The 21,892-nt window shown below is 38.7% G+C and overlaps 1 protein-coding gene across 5 annotated transcripts in view; it reads right to left on the bottom strand.

Moving 5' to 3' along the window:
* Positions 1 to 21,892, bottom strand: part of KHDRBS3 (KH RNA binding domain containing, signal transduction associated 3) — a 141,999-nt gene that overhangs the window by 53,422 nt on the left and 66,685 nt on the right. For 4 of the 5 annotated variants that reach the window (XM_042462423.1, XM_042462420.1, XM_042462419.1 and 1 more), the window contains exons 3-5: positions 21,255 to 21,371; positions 8,217 to 8,363; positions 6,365 to 6,504 (exon numbers count right to left, since the gene is read on the bottom strand). In XM_042462423.1, coding sequence (XP_042318357.1) covers positions 6,365 to 6,504; positions 8,217 to 8,363; positions 21,255 to 21,371 — 404 coding nt within the window. The remainder of the gene's footprint in view (positions 1 to 6,364; positions 6,505 to 8,216; positions 8,364 to 21,254; positions 21,372 to 21,892) is intronic. The other variant, XM_042462424.1, reaches the window with a different exon arrangement.

Below are 21,892 nucleotides of genomic sequence, written 5' to 3'. Positions count from 1 at the left end.
GTCCTCTATGTCTAATTTATATCCCCAGTCCTAGCAAAATTATCAGCCCCTCGTCAAGGTTTGCTATTGGAAATTTATATATATTATTAGTATTTCTCACCTTTAGTGCTAGAACAAGCCCATAAGTTTTCACAAGAGATTTCTACAATTTGAGCAAAATGTCTCCATGTCAAACAAAGCACTCTTACATACAGTAAGCACAGAAAGATTGGCTGACTTAACAAAAAGGGGAAACAAGCCATCTAATGCTCCAAATTTTAAAAATCCATGCAACATTATTTGCCCTTATTTAGTTATGCAATATAAGCAAGTATTATTCTTGCAAATGGAATGGTTATCAACACCAACAGAAACTATTTTTAAAGAAATTTTTGCAGTGTTTTCTTTCCACCTGCAAGAACAAGACAAGTAAGGATTTATATCCCTAGAATGAAGATATTACATTAAAGTCAACAATATCAAAGACAATGTACAAAGTCCTTTCCTTCATAATCATTTCTGCATTGACCCTATCTGATTTTAACATGAATTAACTGCAGCATGTTAACATGTGTAATGATCTGTTTTTTACTTGATGTGTTTTAATTATAACTTTATTATTTTATTTATACATTATTTTTTGTTGCCTGAAGCCCTATTTTTAGTGGAAAGATGGAATATAAACAAAATAAATGCATCTGGGAAAACATCCTGGCCTGCTGATCTATTAAAATATCTTCCTGAGAATGCTTTACCCTTCTCATTCCAGTTTCCTAGATTGTTCTAACTCCCCTAATGTGTGCAGACAGCTCTGAGAACTGATCCAATTTGTTTCAACCACTTTCATTTTCACTGGAACAATTGCTGATGTCTCCTTCACTCCTCTCTTATTCTCTACACTCTTTCCCATTAACCAGAAAGGAAATCTGACCACTGTATATATCAGGGTAGGCAACCTGCGGCCCTCGGCCGAATGTGGCCCGGGCAAGCCTTGGGACCGGCCCCAGCCCAGTCCTGCCACTGATTGCCATCAGAGCCTTGGCCTCTTCGCGTGAGGGGCCTTTGGCTATCAGGAGGAGGCGCAAGGGGGGGCAAGCAGCGGGCAAGGGGGGAAATGTCTATAGACGCCTCAGAAACATGCATTTATATTAACATTTTTAAAAAATCAGCAAATTTTTCACATGTCCTCCATTTTTTTAAAAAAAAGTGTCCTCCTGAAAATTTTGTCCTATATTTGTCCGGTTTATTTATTATTTAATTTTTTAAAAAAATTATTTAATTGTTTATTTTTTGGCTTCGGCCCCCCCCAGTTGTCTGAGGGACACAAACCCGCCCCTGGCTCCAAAAATGTGCCTACCCCTGTTTTAGATAATGTAAAACACAAAAGGACTGCATTCCAACCTTCTTTCACCTTATTAATAATAGTGTAGTTGTTGCTGTATAAGGGTCTGTGGGCTCATTGGTTAAGATGCTGACTCTGACAACTGCAAGCTCACAGGTTGGCAGTTGTTCGAGGTCCAAGCACTGTGGGACAGAATGAGTTCCCTGTCCACTAGTCCAAGCTTCTGCCAACCTAGCAATTCGAAAGCATGTAATGTGCAAATAGATAAATAGGTACCACCTCAGTGGGAAGGTAATAGCGCTCTGTGTATAACTATGGAGTCCCTTTGACAATGCTGGCTTCCTTGGCTTAGTAATGGAGATGGAGTGGGCTGTCCCCTACAGTGGACATAACTAGACAATTCTTGTGTAAAGGAAAACCTTTACCTTTACTTGTTTGCTGTATGCCTTTAAAGTAGCGTTTCGACTTATGGAGACCCCCGAACAACATTATCATGGGGTTTCTTGGCAAGTTTCTTCAGAGGAGGTTTGCTATGCCCAAGGTCACCCAGTAGTTTCATGGCCGAGCAGAACTGAGAGTCATAATCCAAACGCTAAAAACTAATCACACCATGCTGGCTCTCACAATTTCCAGATATAGTAGGCCCTTGGTATCCTTAGGGTCTGTTCCAGAACCCACTGTGAGACCAAAATCCCTGTATGATCCAATTCCATAAATGCAACGGCACAGTAAAAGGATGTCCCTTATATAAATGGCAAAATCAAGGCTTGTTTTTTTGAAACTATACAGTACACTGGTACCCCGTGGTTACGAAATTAATTCGTTCCGCCGCCGCTTTCGTAACCCGGGATACTTCGTAAGCCGAATACCCATAGGCCCGCTAATGGAAAAAGCCCGCGGCTGCGCCGCGGCTCCATTTAAAACAGCGCCGGGGTTTTTTCGTAACCCGAAAAAACCTTCGAAGCCGAAACTAATATCCCTATGGATTTATTGGTATCCCGAAAATTTCGTAACCTGGGTATTTCGTAACCCGGGGACCAGTGTATATGAGAGAGAGTATTTTTCAAGCCATTGATGGGTTGAATTGAGAATTCACAGTATGATGGAAGTCTTCTTCTAGAAGTTTTAAAACAGAAGCTGGATGAATGTATCATATGCCAAGGATGCTTTGATTGCATTTCAATTTGAGAGCCATTAGGGCTAAGGTGGGATATATATACTAAATAATAAATAAATAAATATCCTGCATGGCAGGGATACACTGGATGGCTCTTGATCTCTTCAAACTCTATGATTCCATGAATCTGTGGATAAAGAATCCGTTGATACGAAGGGCACGGACCTGTTCTATGATTTCTGCCAGGTACCTAGTTATATTTATGGTTGCTCAAAATCTACAAATACTTCTTTTTGTTTGTACAGTACGTAGACATTAGAGAATCCTCAGATTCTTTTTAATAATGAAGTGCCGGGGGGGGGGGGGGGGAGAGGGGAGATGAAGAAGAAAGACACATAATTGTTCAAAACTTTGAATGCCAAGTATTCAGTTTCCTTTTATACTTGGTAAACTAGAGAATTTATTCACCCAAAATGTCGTTTACAAAAGAAATGATAGACAGAAAGAGAAGGGAACATATAATGGATAAAACCTAGTTCTAGTTTTAGAAATGGCATTATGTTGCTGTGAGACACACCTTATATTTTTCATCTCTCAAACAGCGCTGTTAACCTTTGAAAAATTCCAATCTATTTTCAAGCATATGCACATGCGTGCTTAATCCTCAAATTAAACAAAAAAGTACACAACACTAATGATAATGCTAAATTCCAGAGATAACAGCTACCATCAATGCATATTCTGCTGCTGCATATGGTTTCACAACGTCTAAACATATTGGTAAATAGTGCCATAGCAATAACTATGGTTAAAAAAAGCTAGAACAAAATAAGGACAGCCATTGCCAGGTCTGAACTAAGTACAAGAGAAGAATATCTACAGAGTGGAAGGAGCAATATGGGAGCCTGCAGAGTGCTCCTATACCATAGTTAAGGAGTGAAGGGTTATAGCCGCCATGGTACTAAGAAAAAACAGGGAAATCAGATTACTGACATATTGTTGTTGGGTGCCTTCAAGTCATTCTGATTTATGGCATCCCTATCATGGGATTTCTTGTCAAGATTTGTTCAGAGAAAGTTGTTGTTGCCTCTCCCTGAGGCTGAGAGACTGTGACTTGCCAAGGTCACCCAGTGGGTTTCATGGACGAACAAAGAATTAAACCCTAGTCTCCAGAGTCTTAGTCCAACTCTCAAGCACTACGCCACACTGGCTCTCTTACATTAACACATAATACAGCAACAAGAATATTTACTGACGCTGAGACACTTCTAATCACAGATGTCCGATTGCAGCCCTTCCCCACTGTATTTCATCATAACAAACATCTTCACAAACAGACTGGAGTCTGTGGTTTCAGCAGAAACACGTTCTAATAAAGGCTACAGGCTGAATAATTTGTGTTTTGTATGATGAAATGCATTGGGGAAAGCTGTAATCTTTTGTCAGAGAAGCACTGTTTGCAATTAGTAATTAAACACTGACCAAAACATGTTAGTTTGTTTTCTCTCTCCAGCAGGATATTTGAATACATAACACATGAAACTCAAAGATGTGCATGTATAAGAAAACTGGAAGCTCTTCCTTAATGATCATGATACTTTATATTTATTCCTACTGCAATTATGGCAAAGGGAATAGTATTGAAGGCTGAAAACCTACTTGTAACCTTTACATGTCAGGAACAACACAACACAACAACAAAAAAGGAAGGCAAAATAGAAGCCAAAAACATGTTGAAACAGCAAGCAAACAAACAATCCAGCTGCCTCCAACACAGAGCAGCTGCACCAATGAAAACTAGTCCTGTGGACCATCCCAGAGGATATGTTTGGTCACACCAGGTCGGTAGAACAACTGTACAGTTGTCTACTAAGGAGAGCTGGTCATAAAAAGAATGAGTTGAAAAGTGGCAGACAATGACAGTGGAGGAAAGAGAGACACGAGTGGCAGTAATTCCCAAACTTTGGTCTTCAGATGTTTTGGACTTCAGCTCCCAGAACCCCTAGCCATTTGTAGTAGCAATCAGCATTCTGGAAGCTGGAAGTCCAAAACATCTGGAAGACCAAAGTTTGTTTTGGAACATAGGCGACAGTAAGTGTTTTGTGGAAATATGGAGCAATGGTCCAAAAGTCATGAGCTACCAAGTACTGTAGTTTCTATACCGTTTCAACAACTAATGTTCCAAATTCAAGTCTCAAAGTTTCCTTGGACCCAGCCCATGTTTGTGATCGAGCCTCCTACTGGAAATTTCCTGCTACCAAGACCGTGAAGTAAGCTGAAGGGAACTACTACAGTTCTCTTAAACTGCACCATGGCTCTGCTCCTCTACCCACTGTTTGGCCACAACTGTGCATCATATGTTTCCATAAAACCACCAACCTGTTGTCCAAGATATTGTGACCACTCCATGCATTTTTTTGGATGAAGGAGTACAGTTGCCCCTCAGTATCCATGGGGGATCCATTCTGGACCCCCCTGCCACCGCAGATACCAAAATCTGTGGATGCTGACGTTTCATTATCCCTAATGCATGTGGCCGTGCCACCATTAGGAAAAATGGAACTTCAATGACGGTGTGTGCATGTGGCCATACTACCATTAGAGACAGCCCCTGCTGTCCCCAGTGGCCGTGTGGCCGCATTACCAATGACAGGGGCTGTCCCTAATGGTGGCGTGGCCATGAGCATGCACCACTATGGGGACAATCCATGGATGGCAAGTTTGCAGATACCGAGGGCCAACTGTACCCTAATGAAGTGTCTTGGTATATCAGAAGAAGATCTATCTTATACAGTCACAATTTTCACAATCTTATAGTCATCTTCAGGTTCTCTCTTTCTCTCTGTGTGTGCTAAGTGCCTTCAGTAGATGATTTAATGCATTTAAGTTCCCCACAGGGTTCCCAGGTTCTTCCTAATCTTCACAAACATGTTGTTGATGACAGGCTATAGTTTTGTAAAGACCAATGAAAGAGCTTATGGCTAAACTAAAACATTGACTGGGAATTTTGTAGCTCATATTGATATCCTGTTACGAAAAGTGAGCTACTGCAACCATAAACTATGCTGACAGTGTAAATATAGGTAACAGCAGTCAGGTGAAAAGGGACAGTATAGTTCTCTCAGCTAATGATTCAAATTTAGGTATAAATTTAGTAGGGGTACGGGAAATTAGGCACTTTTTTTTACCATGTGTTCTTCATCTACAAAATAGGAAATGGACATATCTAACTGTACTATTAGTCAACAATCTTCTGCTGAAGTCGCTCTCTCTCTCTCTCTCGCTGCATTTCTGGTAGCCTTTTAGATACTGCACTATGCATTGCCTTAGAAAATCACTAGTCACAATTACTCCTAGTGTTCTGTGGGCTGAAATACATGGAAACCAATGGCTCTAGTCATCCCTAACTCAGACTGGAATATGGTCTCTGAATCAACATAAAAAGACAGCTGCCATGTTTTCTCTAGTTTCATATCAAGACAAAAGGCCTTTCTAGTTAACAAGGTCCCACTGGACAACCATTCTTCTTTCTATGAGATTGATCAAAAGTAGTAAACTTGTGTGTAGTGCCTTGGGAGGAAGATTTCTCCTCTATAATATAATGGTTCTAAAAAACAAAACAACAAAAAACAAACCCTGGTCTTTTTAAAACTTAACTTGTCTTAACTTTAACAGTCATTGAGCTAATCCTCTAAGTCTCATTTCCCACTTTATTGAAACTCAGTGCAAAAATCTATGCCCCATCACTTGGGAAGATTCTCATTTCCTATCTTCAGCCCAACATGTTCATACACTTGACTTCAGATATGCAAGAGAACAAGGAAGCAAAGCAACCACACAGCCAAGTGGATTAAAGGAGGGATGATACCAAGTTGCAAAATATTTTCATGCACACATAAAGGTGTAGAAATTAAGCAACTATGTACCTTGCCAAAGCAGGGGCTGGTACTCCTCTTGCCCGTAAGGGAGGTTTTCCACGAACTACTGGAACTTCTGCATTTTCAGAACCTCCATTTAAGTAAGTTAATTCTTGCAACTGTGCCTGTCGGATTTCATCATTATAGTCCTAGATAAGGAGGAAAAGAAAATGATTAGTCATCTCAAAGACATTCAAATAAAATATTTAAGGGTATTATTTAAAAAATAATACAGTGGTACCTCGGGATACGAAATACCCAGGTTACGAAATTTCCGGGATACGAAAAAATCCCATTGGAAATAATTGTTCCGGGTTACGAATGTTTTTCGGGTTACGAAAAAATTTTTTGGTGCTTTTCGGCGCTTTTTCGCACGAAACGCGGCTTTTCCCCATTAGCGCCTATGGCAATTCGGCTTACGAAGGCTTTTCGGGTTACGAAAGCGGCCGCGGAACGAATTAATTTCGTAACCCGAGGGAGCAGTGTAATCTCAAAATCATTCATAAAGGTGATGGCTAGTGCAGACTGGCTCCTTATAACTAGGCTAACTGGAGTAATGGATTAAAAATGGTATAATGCAGTGGTTCTAAAATGGTGAGGCAGGACTCCCAGGGAGGCAAGAGTTGCTCAACAGGGACACAAGAGGCAACCCTGATCTCTTCTCCTCTTCATCTTTCCAAAGCTCTTATGTATAAAATTTACACGTGTTGGGTTAAATGTTGAATTTACTTAAATAAAACTGGTGTAATTTGAATGATGTTATTTCCTTATAAAATGTTAAAATATGAATATACATAAATGTACAAATGAAAATATGCACATTAAACAAAGTATTTTTATTCATATAGTGCGTTGGGTGGGGGTGATGTCTGCATGTAAATGTAAAGGGGACTCCCAAGGGTTAAAAAGTCTGAGTACCATTGGTATAATGGAAAGATTTGATTTCCACAGAATTCATGAACTCATTTAAATTCCTTGCATTCTGGTTCTCCTTAAATTACTGTTAAAATGGACACTCTTGAAGATTATTCAGTGAAGTGGAGCAAGTGTCAGGAACAACAGAATTGCTGCCATGAGGTCATGGCCTGTCTACTCAAACTTAGCATTTTCAATCATAGCCATACAGATTCCTCTGGATATTCACAACACAGGTGTATAGTAATTGCATGTAGAGCCGTACAAATATTTGGCAGAATTGCCTACAATGAGCACCTCTAGCAATGCTGTTACCCCAGGGTATGGTTGGAAACTTTGTTAAATATCATTTTTATTAAACACAAGTAACACAACAATCACTAATATAAAAACTATCATACAAAAACAACAAACAAAAACCCTAAAATACTAACAAAACACTAACAAACACTGACTTCCTCCCATCCAAAACCAATTGTTATATCCCCCTATTACTGGGCTTCTTATAATATGTACTACACAAAGCTTCAACAATATAAGCAAACACAGTTCATTTTACAAAACCTTGACCTTTCTACTGGCAGTCAAATATCTTTTTATTCAGGAAATACTTCAGCAGCTAATGAAAATGTTGGTCTTTAAAACTGAATAGAACATTTAAAGGAGGATTTTTTTACAGCACTTTAACTGATACTTAAAATTAAGCATAATTTGATATATATAAACATATTGTGATGTTTTTAATATGTGTGAGAAGCCTTCAGATTACTAAACTGAAATTATCATTTTTGAGGCAAGGTGACTCACTTCGAAGGACAATAAGGTTTGGTAAAGAGGAAGGCAGTAGGAGAAAAAAACCACACTACTGGTGGATTGATTTAAATCAACCAAGAAAGCTACAGCCCTATGTTTCCAAGACTTGATCAGGGCAGTTGATAACACTTACAGGGATAAGGAACTTTTTAATTTCTTCCAGTGCATGTCCCATCCTGGCATATGCTTCTGCTGGTGGGGCAAACACTTCGATTAACACATGCAGGTCATCATTTAGGTGGAAGTACTTTGCTTCTCCACTTTTTCTCAACTCTTCCTCCTGGGAAGACAGAATATTTATATACAGAATTATCATCTGGGGGGAAAACAGAACAGAAAAATTTCCATTACCTGTGCCTTTATACATAATTTTTATTTATTGTAAATAATATAAAATGATGTTGAAACATTTTTACAGAAGACTTGACACCTCATGGGTTAATCAAGGAATTGCAATATATTGGGGGAGAACACATACTTTGCACATAAGATTTATAGCCTCTCTAGTTATGGCTGGGTAAGCCCCATGTTTCAAATTCTGAAGAGCTTGCTCTTGGTACAGATTCTGATCCTGATGGGCCAACAGACTGACAAGGCACAGCATTATAGTAATAGCATTTACATTTCTATAGCGCTTTATAGAGCTAAGCACTCTTTAAACAGTTTAGAATGTATTAGCCAATTGTCCCCAACAAGCTGGGTACTCATTTTGGAGACCTAGGAAAGGATGGAAGGCTGAGTTAACCTGGACCACTGCAGGATTCGGCTCACAGTATACAGAAGCTTCCTTTGTTTCTAGCATGATCCAAAACATGGTATATGTCAAATTCATTGTTCAAGTGATAGTCTTTTATCAGAGGTTGCTTAGTGCAGCCAATCATTCCACAAGCACACATACACACAGCACCCTTTCTCAGTTTTGAATAAATGGGGAGTTATTCAAGCATTGCTGAAGAGGGGGAACTGAAAGCCATGCTGCCCATTGTATGACTATGAGATCAGGTTTGACTATGCCTGCATTACATTCACACTTGGCTAAAAATGCATAGGACCTTGGTCACTCTTTGATGTTGCCACCAGACTTTTCACTAGAAGAGGCATGTCAGCAATACAACCTATGTGTCATCTGAATTGTATGTTTTCAGGCATAGTATACATAAATAAAATGAATGATTTATGTTTTAATCTCTCATTCAACCTCTTGCCAGCTCTTTCAAACAACAACATTACTAAAGGTAGAGAAGGACATGCTGCAAATTACACTACGGATGGAGGAGTTCATATTGCAAATTACACTGAACTCACACAAATACATGTAAACCTACATTAATGTCTGAAACAACTAACTGCAACATCTTGGATGCAATACAATGCCTAGGATATGATCTTTTCATTGCTAACTTTACAAAGTACACACAGCGGGAGCCATGTCCAACTGACATATTTCAAATAACAGGGTAACCTCAGTGTTTTCAAATACAACACATAGTCTAATCCATAACATGTGACGCAAGGGTTTATAGTAAGCCTCTTAGAAACTGCAAGTTCACAACAGGGCTCAAAACAACAATAAGCAGATACTTATGATACTGGTAAAGTTCTTGTTCTCTAAAACAAAACAGTAGGCTACTACGAATCAGAATCTTTATTCTAATTGATTCTGATTTTATTTTACTTGAACTGAAATAATAGCACATAACAAATATATGGAGCTGTTTATTATACAAGCACTTCTGATACTTGATTCCCTTATATTTTCCTAATGTCATTTTTTTTGTAGAACATGCTTAACAAGATGGTCAATTTTAAATACATCAAACACAAGAAATATATATCTAAGGCATAAGGATCCCCTAACTTTTGCACAGTATGAGCTACTTAATATATAGTTTACTTCACAATTTATTAGAACTGTGTATGAAGACTTCATCAAGAATTAACATTTCTTTGAGCTAATAATGACTGTATTTTTTTAAAAAACAAAACCATTACTACAAGTACCTTGTAAGGGAGATTATAAAATAATATACGGTATATAAAAAACTGAACTAATTGAATCAATAGCCTCTACTAACAGTCAAGGATTTAAACCCAATGCCATACACATACTTGGGCAGCCTCAACTATATTTTCACAGAATCACCCAGGATAAGGGAAATAGTTGGCAACTGCAATGTCATAGCAGTTAATATGGTTAAGAAAAATCACAGAATGTTCCATGAGTGCAGAATTAACTTTCCAAACTCACCTATCCAGAAACAAGATAGGTAGCTTCCACAGGAGGCTTCCTATTGAAGCCGGTGTGGCTTCTCAGCACTATTGGTTTAGACAGAGGGTTCTTTATCATTTGTCATCTGAATTTATCTATCTGGAGGTCCTTCTCATCACCTTCTCATCTCCTTCTTGTTACCTGGGCTTTCAATGACTATACAATGTGAACAATGTATAGTCCAAGGAAGAAAATTTAGCATCAACACTCCACTTAAGCTCTCTCAAGCACTGGATTTACAGGATACTGCAGGATATTTTAACATGGGAAAATGAGCAAATAGCTTTGTAATCGTTTATAGACTCTTTTATTAATATAAACAAAACAGTGCATACACACACACACACACACACACACACACTTGCTTTCAGGAGGAACACAGATTTTTCCATAGTTAGGTACATAATTTATATACTGACCTTTTAGGGAAGACATCGAAACATCTCACATTATATTGGAACAGAATATTCACCTTACAAAAGATCACTAAGAGGCAGCCATACAAACTTACATTTGTAAGGAAATATCTTTCATAGCACTATAGCATAATCACCAGTTGAGAAATTCTACACAGCATCTTTTATAGAGCCAGTGTGGTGTAGTAGTTTGAGTGTTAGACTATGACTCTGATGAACAGGGTTCAAATCCCAGCTCGGCCATGAAATTCACTAGGTAACCTTGGGCGTCACATGCTCTCAGCCTCAGTGGAAGGCAAACCTCCTCTGAACAAATCTTGCCAAGAAAATCCCAGGATAGGTTTGCCTTATGGTCACGAGTTGGAAACAACTTGAAGACATACAACAACAACAACAAAAATGCTCAGCAGTCATCCATGGAGAAAATCATACTTTCTAATGCACTGTAGTGTGTGTGTGTGTGTGTGTGTGTGTGTGTGTGTTTTCAGTCATTTATCTAAATAGATAAGAATTCATGTTTAATATAGCCTACTTAATATTTCTCCTACTAATATGTTAATGATATTTACCAGCCATTAAGGGCATTGGCACAAAAAGGGTACGAGACAAACCAAGGTTGTGACCTCTTCAGAGGCTGTCATGAACAACTTAACTTTTGTGTCTCAAGAGATAGCTTTAATATCATTTCCAGCATTGATTTGTAAAATCAGGGATGAATTTAACTGGTCCCCTTTTTTCCCATCCAATTGGAAATGATATTTTACTAACCATCTAAGGCCACTAAGTTTCCAGTCACCTAGGAGTGTTACTGGTCACCTGTCAACAGACAATTGCAACATGTATGTTTCATCTCGATTAAGCACTATCATACCAAAGCCACAGTCTTCAGTTTTTCCATTGTTATTGTTTCTTCTCACATCTAGACTTGCCCCTTCTTTTATCTTATATTTACACTTCTTTTATGTTATATATTATGGCTTAAGTGGCTGAATGCCCAGAACCAGATAGGAAACCATAATTTTAGTACTTTGTTGTCTGGCACACAGAAATTTTAGCTTTTACTATGAAGATACAAGTCACATTTCCTTTTCTTCTAATACAAGGCTTCAGCAATTTCAATTTTGAAAAAACAAAACACAAAATATGGCATCCAGCCTTCAACACTCTACTTCTGGTTGTTTTATACTGGCTGTTTTATACAGAGGTACGGAAAGAGACCTCTTCATTAAATGTAAAAATAATAAAACTTTAATAAACAAACTTGATATCCAGGAGATTAATTCTTGGAGATGAGATTCTAGGACATGGACAAAGTCTGCTCCCCACTTCCTATTAAGCCAAACTAAATCTGCCACATTCCTCTAGGTTTCGCCACCTGACCTTTCAAGTTCTGCTCATGGTCTCAATTACAGTATCATTACTTTTAAGACTAGAAAGTGACAACCATACCACTCATTCTATGCATCTTGAAGGGCTTACTGTATATAGCCATGTATAAATCTAAAAATTTTAGTCAAAAAGGTGACCCCAAAAAACTAGGTCAACTTATCCATGAGCCATTGTATGTAAGTACATGTATATACATATGTAAGTACTTTAACTTTTATTAAAGAAGGAACCATGTCATGTGGCAAAAGGTGAGACTTAGGCCTGTTACAGACTGCCAAAATAAAGCTGCTTCAGGTCTCTTTGGAGGTATGCTGTTTAAATGATGCATGCATCCTAAGAGTCCAGAAGCTGCGCCAAAGCTGTGCTCCAGTCCTTAGGACTAGATTGTGGCTTTGGTGTGGCTTCTGGATTCTTAAGATGCATGAAACATTTAAACAGCATACTTCCAAAGTGTCCTGAAGCAGCTTTATTTTGGCCTGTCTGTATGGGGCCTTAATCTGGCTTGGGAGCACCTAAAAGAAGCACTGATTCCCCTCTACTCTCTCATCCATCAAGCCTTTAGGATGAGCACAAACAGTTTTACCTGTCAGAATTTTTTAAGTCCTTTGGCATTACAGTCGCCCCCCTAACTTGTGGATCTGAGATCCATGACCTTGAGCATCTGCGGAGGGGTACACTCCACTATTTTCAATGGCATATGCAGCTGGCGCACAGGCTTGAACATGTGCAAGCCTCCATATTCACAGAGGTGTCCAGAATGGATCTCCTGCAAAAACGGAGGACCAACTATATTTTCCTTTCCTTCATTCTTTCCATCCTTTGTTACACCCCTTTAGGTTTTACGCTTGACGAATTAATGGGTCAAATCAATATCCATAATTTTGGCCCCCAAACCTACTCTTGACTTACACAAGAGGTGAACTTACTGTCAAGCATATTGTTTTTCCCCTCTTACACAGCTAGGATCTTCCCATTTTCCTTCAACTTTTCATTCTCATCTTACCATTTTTTCACTTGGTAATTTTTCACTCTTTTTTTCTATCCTCTCTTGCTTGACAACCGAAAAGTTCAACAAATGCTCAGGACCATCACAAATTGCAAAATAGGTAGGCAGATTAGCCATGGAGGGGGCAGCAATATAAATCTTCACTTATTTCATTCTCCACATGAGATCAAAAGACTTCAAAAAAAAAGTCTCCCACTAGGTTACATCATGAGAGGTTGGGGCAGTTTTTCAAATTTCATTACTTATTTTCAAATATTTTGTGATGGTTGTAAGTAAACACAATAGGGTCACTACAGCCAGATGGGCCAGTTTGTGTTGACCAGGTATCTGCTTTCTCATTGCACTTACTGACCAGAATACTAGAGGAGAGGAATTAGTTTTCTTATTATTACCAGATTACAGCTTAATCCTTTCCAATGTAAAATAGATGTATATATAGAAACTAAAGTAGAACTAACATGAGCGGGAATACAGTGGGCCCACCATATTGGTAGGCTTCTGATCCATAGATTGACTACCCTCAGATACTCAATGGTGATGACATGCACACACATGCTGAAGAGTGCATCTTCAAATTATTGCCATATGGGGCACAATCATCCATGTTTTGGGGGATGGGGGGGCAAACTCCTGCCAATATGAAGGACCCACTGTACCAGAATGTTTTAAAGAGGATGGCTTTCTTCTCCAGCTATGGCCACATACACAAGATGCTTCCAGTTTTACAAAGCAGTCAATTTTAACCTGTAGATTGGCACTTCAACATCATTTAATAGAAGAAAGCACATCATTTGTTTTGAACTCCTCCTATGGCATGGTAAGATACTTTAACAATGTTTCTAGTTCTAATTAGCAAATGTTAAAAATATTCTCACGGTAGCACCTCTCTTTCTGAATAGATCCACAAACAGAAGTCTGACTGCCTGACTTTTAAAAAGCTCTCCCGCTTGCTCTTGGAATGTTGTAATTATCCATTACTTAGAAATGACAATCAGTACCAGCTTATTACCACTAATCTTTTTGTTTTAAAATTTAGAGCATTCAGGCTGCCTAAATTGGATGGAAAAAGCAAAGCAATCTGATTATTTGATTAGCAAATTCAGAGCAGGGGGAATTAACACACCATAATTAGCTGTCGGAACATGTCAAAGCTGGTAATAAAAACAGCAAAAAATATATATTATATATATATACTACAGCCTCCCGCAATATTCCCCTTTTAGCTGTTGTTTTCTTCTTCTTCTGTTTGTAGAGCTGAAAAACACTTGGGTTTAAGATTTCTAGGCAAGAGTTTTAGCCGCACACTGTTTTATTTGCATGTATTGTAACAGCCTTTTGAAAAATGCGGATAATTTGTTACTTATGAGTAATTTGGGGAGGTCCAGAGGCGGAATCAGTAGGAATAGCAAGAAAGAAATTTAAATGGAGAAATCTAAGCCAGCTATCACAAAATTCTTCTCAACGGTGAGATCTGTTAGATTCTAATAATCTCCCTTGAGAAGCAGCACCAGCACCAATATACTGAATAATTTAAGGCTAAACAAAGCTCTGGGAGAGAGGGAAAAAATACACAAACTTATTCAAAAGCAGCATGCAGGATTCCAAGACAAAACTTTGCTCTAAAAATATAAGTAAGTCATGCTAATGGTTAAGTATATTGAAATAAATGTTCCAAACAGACTAGATATGCTCATTTGATAGCTATCACCTAGTAGCATTTGAGTTGACATGTCAAAGCAACATACTGTACACTCATCCCTCCCCGTTTGTGAACTTGGGAGTCCACAGTTTTAGTCCTTCACAGATGGAAAGCAAGGAGGGCCAAAATGGCACGCACGGGAACACACCACCATTATAACCATTGGGGCTTGAATATCCGCAATATTTCCAATTCACAGGGGGGTCTGGAACGGATCCCCCGCAAATCGGGAGGGTCAACTGTATATACAAATTTATAAATCAAGAAATATTAGTCAAAAAATTGATTTAAAAAACTGAGTCGATCCATGGGATTACTGTACTTTAATTCTTTTCAAAATGGAACCATCTTTTGGTGAAAATCAAGAATGTAATCAGCCCTGAAAATACATACACCTTCTACTCTCTCATCCATCCAGTGTTTAGAGTGAACAGAAACAGGTATATCTGCTAGAATTTTTTAAGTTCTTTTGTATTGTTTTCCTTTGTTTTATCCTTTAGATCTTCTCTTATGTGTCCTTAAGTTTTACCCTCAACCTATCCACAGGTCATCCATAATTTTGGCCCAAAAGCCTGTCCTAGGCTTTACATGAGGTTGACTTATAATTGCGTATATAAGGTAAATGGGATTTAGACTTCCCAATCTTCATTTCTAGCAGGAGAGTGTTTGGCACCAAACATATGTACACACACTGTTTCAATGAACTCGATAAGAAATTATTCGTGTGTGTGTGTGTGCGTGTGTATGATGGATTTGAGATGATCAAGAACTTAGGATAGTTGAAATCAAGGCAAAGACATACCTTCTCTGAACAAATCTTGCCAGTGAAAGGTTTGTCTTAGGTAACTTGAAGGGACACAACACTACGTCTAACCATCCTGATGACAACTCACTCAATTTTGTTCTTATTGTAATTTACATAGCTACTTTTATAAGTTGAAGCCTTCAACATTTTGATTCAGAGACATACATGGAGACAATTCAGCTAAACTGCAGAATTTAACATTCTGAGAATCTCACCATGCTTTCCCAATTGTTAAAAGAAGCAAGGCTCCTTTCTACTTTAGAAATTAATTATGCAAAAATGTACACACTAAGCCACATAATACAATTTGATGCACACTCCCAACTTTTGTTGATTTTATTTTTAAGCACATGGAACATTAAAACTCTTGAGTTAACCCCATGCCCAGTGGCACTTGTTCTCAGTCTCCCTAGCAGATGGCTGTACCATCATTAGAGACAGCCTTCGAGGCTAGAATTTCCATGGACACAGCCTGGAAAGGTTGTGTTGCTATTTCTCTGTAGTAATGCCAATCTGGCTACTCATTTGCTCTGAAAGGAATCAGCATGACACACCATACTCTGGCCATCTTCTGAGTATTTATATTTTATAGCAAATTTACTTTATAGTCAGTGTACAGTAATTCTAAATTCTCCTTGTGTTAGCTTATATATTGACTACAGCCACCCTCCTGAAAATTCAGCCAAATAGGCATATATTACTCCTCATTTTATATATACAGGATACTTTTTGTATTTAATGTTCCTTTAAAAAAAATCCAAACCATGATCTATTTTGAACCTTTATAGCAGTCAAGGAAATAGAACCAATATGTGGTTGGTCTTAGATCATGGAGACCAAAATTTGATTGCTCATTCAGTGATTATGATTTTTCAGCTCACTGTGTTTATACCATGCCCCTCAGCCAAAAGGCTCCAAGTGCCGCTTACAAATCATCAATTTGATAGTTTCCTGTCCTCAGGCTTACAATCCAAACAAGACATAAAACAAGGAAAAAGAAATGGCAGTGTAAAAGGTGACAAAATCCAGCAGATGCTCAGTACATGGAGGGACGACCTCATACCAGCAAGTGGATCACAATACATGATGGAACTCGTGCCTTATCATTAGCAAGGCGAGGCTAGTTAATTCCAACAGGGATGGACACGTGTCACACTCTCCAGATATTTCAGTTGTGACTGATAGTGCTTCAATGCTGGCTACGATGATGATGAAGGGAGTTGTAAGTCTAAAATACTTTATTTATTTTATTATTTTATTTATGGTATTTATACCCTGCCCTTCAGCCCTAAAGGCTTTCTGAGTGGCTTACAATTATTATTTTTAATTAGAAAGTTACCTGCTCACAGGCTTACAATCTAAAAAATATGACTGTTATCAATTTACCAAGCACTTTTGTCAACTGGTAGGCTTTACCAGTGATCTTGTAAATGTTAGCACTGAGTCAATTATAAAGTATCATGTGATTACAAAGGACTGATTATTCAAGAATTACATAAACCTATCTGATTATCTATATTACTGAACAAATACTAGTATTGGAACCTCATGATTGTCCCTAAAGGTTTTCCAGTAATATTTCATGTTAGATTAAGAAAAACACAAAACAGGAAACATTTCATAGAATACAGTATCATGCAAATGGACTTCTCTTCTGCCACCCCTGGGAAAAATATTACATAAATTGCCTTGGTGGACTCGTGGTATCTGTTCGGGTTTGGTTCCAGAACCCCTAATGGATACTGAAATCCATGGATGCTCAAGTCCCATTAAATACAATGGCATAATAAAATGATGTCCCTTATATATAAAATGGCAAATCAAGGTTTTACTTTTGGAATTTATACATTTTCTAAATATTTTCATGTTGTGGAGGTTAACAAGAGCCAAGTGAACATGAACATGGAGAACCATTACTTGAATCTGAGTCACTAAGACCTTGAAACTGGGAGAACTGGGTATGGATTATCCCCATACTTGTACTACAGGCCAAAAGCCCCCTGAAGGACAAAGTGACTGATTAGTTCCAAGTCTCCTCTCAAGAACAAAATTCAGGAGGGGATGATAGCTCATTCTAGCATTGCCTGCATTGTGCTTCTGAGGTGTCTGAAGTCACCTAGAAAGTGCAGTGTACCATAACTAGACTTCCCAAGCCCATTTCTAGCTAAGCGGGTGGGGAAATGTCCAGCTGCACTGCTATGCCGTGTTTCCAAGGATCCAATGTGAAACTCTGACCGCAGCATAACTGTTGAAAAGAAGAATTCCACCCTGGATGAAGAGGGGCAGGGCTGAGACAGATCACTCGTGTCAGCTGAGATTTCTATTAGTGAGATTATTTGCAGGCCTGTGTACACAAGTGTTCCCATGTTGAGCTGTATTTAAATTTTTACACTTCAAAATATGGTAATATGATTCAGAAGTAAGAAACCACATAATCAAAGAAAATGCTTAATATTACAAAATGTTTCAAACAGGCTAAAATTTAACTTCTGGACATTTACGGTATACTAAAAGAAGGGAAATAATGAACCAAGTAAAGAGAAATAGTACAGGCACAGCATTCTGAAGCTCACCCACATCCACAAAATTGAGATGATTTTCATTTATTATCATGAAACATTATCCTGAATTAATGGAACAGACCTTGTAAGGTTTAGCCAACTCAAACTATTGAAATGCAGTGCCTATCAGTTTGAAAATGGACTACCATTATTTGCTTCATCAGACGTTACTCTGTCTTCCTGACTGGCCTTATGAGTTTATCAGACAAGGGGAACTGGAAGTATAATCCAATGGCAATCTGAATGCAATCATGGGGTTTAACGTTATTGCGTGATAACACACTACACACAAATTCGGGCAATGGGAAGTCAATCCGAATGCAATCATGTGGTTTCACGTTATTGCGTGATAGACTGCCACACGCAAATTCGGGCAATGGCATGCTATTTTCAGGCAATGGGGACCAGTTCGAATGTAATGCGTATTCACGTAATTGTGCGAAACTAGCGACTTTAAGTGAATGCGTTCTGGCCCCACTTTCTTTTCATTCGAATTTAAGAGAAATTCCTCCCGTTTGATAAACTCCTTAGACTCATAAGCTGGCTGCAGATCAGTGAGACTTTAATAGGAATGTAGGACTTTGGGTTTGTGACAGGTTTTTGGTTGCTTACCTCAGAAGAACAAGATATAAATAAATTAGTAATAAAGGTTTTATTTTTACCTCGTCTCTCTGTCAAGGAGACAATCAAGACAGATATGTATCTGCAAACTGAAAAGCTGACCTTTCCAATTCTACTGATATAAAAGGTCTGTCTAAAATGACTAGGATTAGATGTCTCCATCTCCAGATAGAATCACTCCAAACAGAAGTCAGCAATGTGTTTTTCAACCTTGCTACTTGGTCCAGCATGAGAACCAGTGCTACTTAAAAGTGGTGGTCCACAAGCTTTTTGCTGCCCGTCCAAAGCAAGTTTCCAGGAAAGAAAAAATATAGTCAATAAACCCAAATATGGTGCTGCTCCCTGGCACACTGGGAACGAAACCTGGTTGGTCCTCCATTTTAGAAAGAACTACTTTAACCCACTCCTTGGATGTATCATTTGGGAGTACAAAGTGGACACAATAGTGGACCACCAAATGTCTTCTACTTTGGGTTTGGGGTTTGCATATGTGTAAGCAATCTCTTTTAACAAGCCTCACTGAACGATACTAAGATTGAGATGTAAACTAGCAAATAAACTTTACTGAATCACAGATGATTTTAAACATCAAGCATGTAAGCTTGCACTGTGCATATTTCAATGTCGCAAATAGTTTTTACTCTAAACTTTCCCCTTTGGACCCTTTCCACCAACCCCTCCTGCCCAGCTGCCAGCTCACACACCTTCCTTGACTCATTCTGTCCTGTTCCGTATCAGACAGCTATACTGTCAAGTCTCACCTTTAGTATTCTTCCCCTAAACCCCCATCAGAGAACTTGAGGGCTTTGATGGTCTGGCTATGCAAATACTACTCAAGCATTGGCCCCGCTACCCACCATGAAGAGTGGTAGGGTTTACCACATCTTCAGGACCCCCCACTTTGCCTGGGATGTTCTAGTTCTTGCATCAAACATGGGGTGGGATTACATGGCCTACAAGGCTTCCTCTGATTCTCATTAGTAATATTACACTTTAACTCTGAAGTTAAATAACCCAAAACCGAACTTCAGGAGACATATAACTGACCCCCCCCCCACACACACACACAAGGCAGTCCCACATTTCATTCTTTACTCAGAACGTTCACCAAGAAAATATATGATGTGACACCAATGTAACTGCAATTTACTTCCATCTCTCATTAGCAGCTACTAAAACAGAAATAGGGATAGAAACCTGCATACTGCAAAAACATCATAGTTATATTGGTAAACCCCAACTAGGCCAAGTCCACTGAATAAATTATATTTACAATGTGGACTCACTATTCAACAAATGCTTCCATGGGTCTAATTTTAGTTGGTACTACTAATAGGATATAAATGGCATAATATCTTTAGAAGAAGAAACACTATGTCTCTGTACATCTGATGCTGGGAATGTGCAGTTGTACTCATATTGGGCTGGTGGGCTTTCCATAGGCAACTGAGCCCTGGTGGTACAGTGTTTGAATGCTGGTACTGCAGCCACAACATGTTAAGTTTGATTCTAGAGGAGAGCTCCAAAGTCCACTCAGCCTTTTATCCTTTTGTAAGTCAGTGAATGAGTGCCCAGCTTGTTGGTGGCAATTGGCTTACACATTGTAAACCACTTAGGGAATGCTAGTTCACTGATAACCAGTATAAGAAATTGCTATTGCTATATAACTGACAGAGGAGATTGGCCGTTGGTCTGACCTAGCATGGCTCTTCATAGGCTCTTATACTTCATATACTTCCAGATACTACCGGAGGATGAAGAGGACAAAGAGGCTAGCTGCTCTTTTTGAAAGCTGTTACATTCAGAATGTAGTGACTCAAGTGGTTAAGACGCTGACTCTGTTGATTGCAATATTGGCAAGTTGGCAGTTTGAGGCCTGGGTGCCGCATGGTGGGTGAGCTCCCATCACTAGTCCCAGCTTCTGCAAACCTAGCAGTTCGAAAGCATGCAAACACCAATAGAAAAAGAGGTACCACCCTGGTGGGAAGGTACACAGCATTTTGTGCAATCATGCTGGCCACATGATCATGTAGTTTCTGACAATGCTGGCTTTTTGGCTTAGTAATGGAGATGAGCACCTCCTCCTTTGGTCAGACACGACTTGACAACCTTGTCACTGGGGAATTACCTTTACCATTTACTTTATGTTCTATTCAGTGGCACAGTCCCCTACTGTGTTATAACAGTGTCTATAAAGAAAACATAATCATGGTGTTTCCCTTTGAAGACAGGAATACACTATAGGATGAGGTCCAGCTGGCAAGGAGAACATAACATCAGGCAGGGTAATATATACAACTTGATTTGTGTTTACTTTGATTCTCCCCAGATTACACTAGGATCAGGGAAGAATGGCACACACAGAAGTACAGTGCACACTAATGATCTTCAGCTCACAATTTTACCTTTGCTTTGTCCCTCATGGATCCTTTTCCCAATATTGACATTTTTGTCAATGTTTCTTCTTGCAAGCGCTTCAGAGAATTGCCACGTGGGCCCAAAAGTTTTCCCACAAAGTTGAACTGAAAGACAAAATAAGCAAGAAAAAAGAGCAATAAAAAACTACCCATTGTGCTGAGGAGCAATACGAGTGACTTAACATTCTTGCCAGGTATGAAAAATGTTGCTGAAAACAGCATTTGGCTGTTTCTGCAAAATAAAGAAGTGTATTGGGTTGTAAATTTTAACAGCCACTGAAGAAGGGAGGAAGGAAAACAGACATAGAAAATAAGTTACCACCATTTCTTTGGTTATTCCACACTAAGAATAAATGCATTCAAAAATGTTGGAAACAGTAGAAAGCTTCTTAAAAGAAAAGTAGATAGAAATAAATAAAAAAAAACAGACTTGAAAGGAACAACAATATCCATATAGGGCCACAACTCTCCTTTAGACAAAATGGGTTACTTCATATCCATTTGCTTCATGTATTTGAATGAGAAAAGGACAGAAAAAGGACTGAATCTCAACTACTGCTAGCAATAGGAAGCTCATGGAGGGGGGCTTTGCCCTTTGCTCCTAAACTGCCTATATACTTTTATCC

Source organism: Sceloporus undulatus, chromosome 4, assembly GCF_019175285.1.
Source record: "Sceloporus undulatus isolate JIND9_A2432 ecotype Alabama chromosome 4, SceUnd_v1.1, whole genome shotgun sequence".
NCBI classification, from domain to species: Eukaryota; Metazoa; Chordata; class Lepidosauria; order Squamata; family Phrynosomatidae; genus Sceloporus; species Sceloporus undulatus.
The sequence above is the reverse complement of the archived record's forward strand: the minus strand, read 5'-3'. Positions and strand labels throughout refer to the sequence as shown.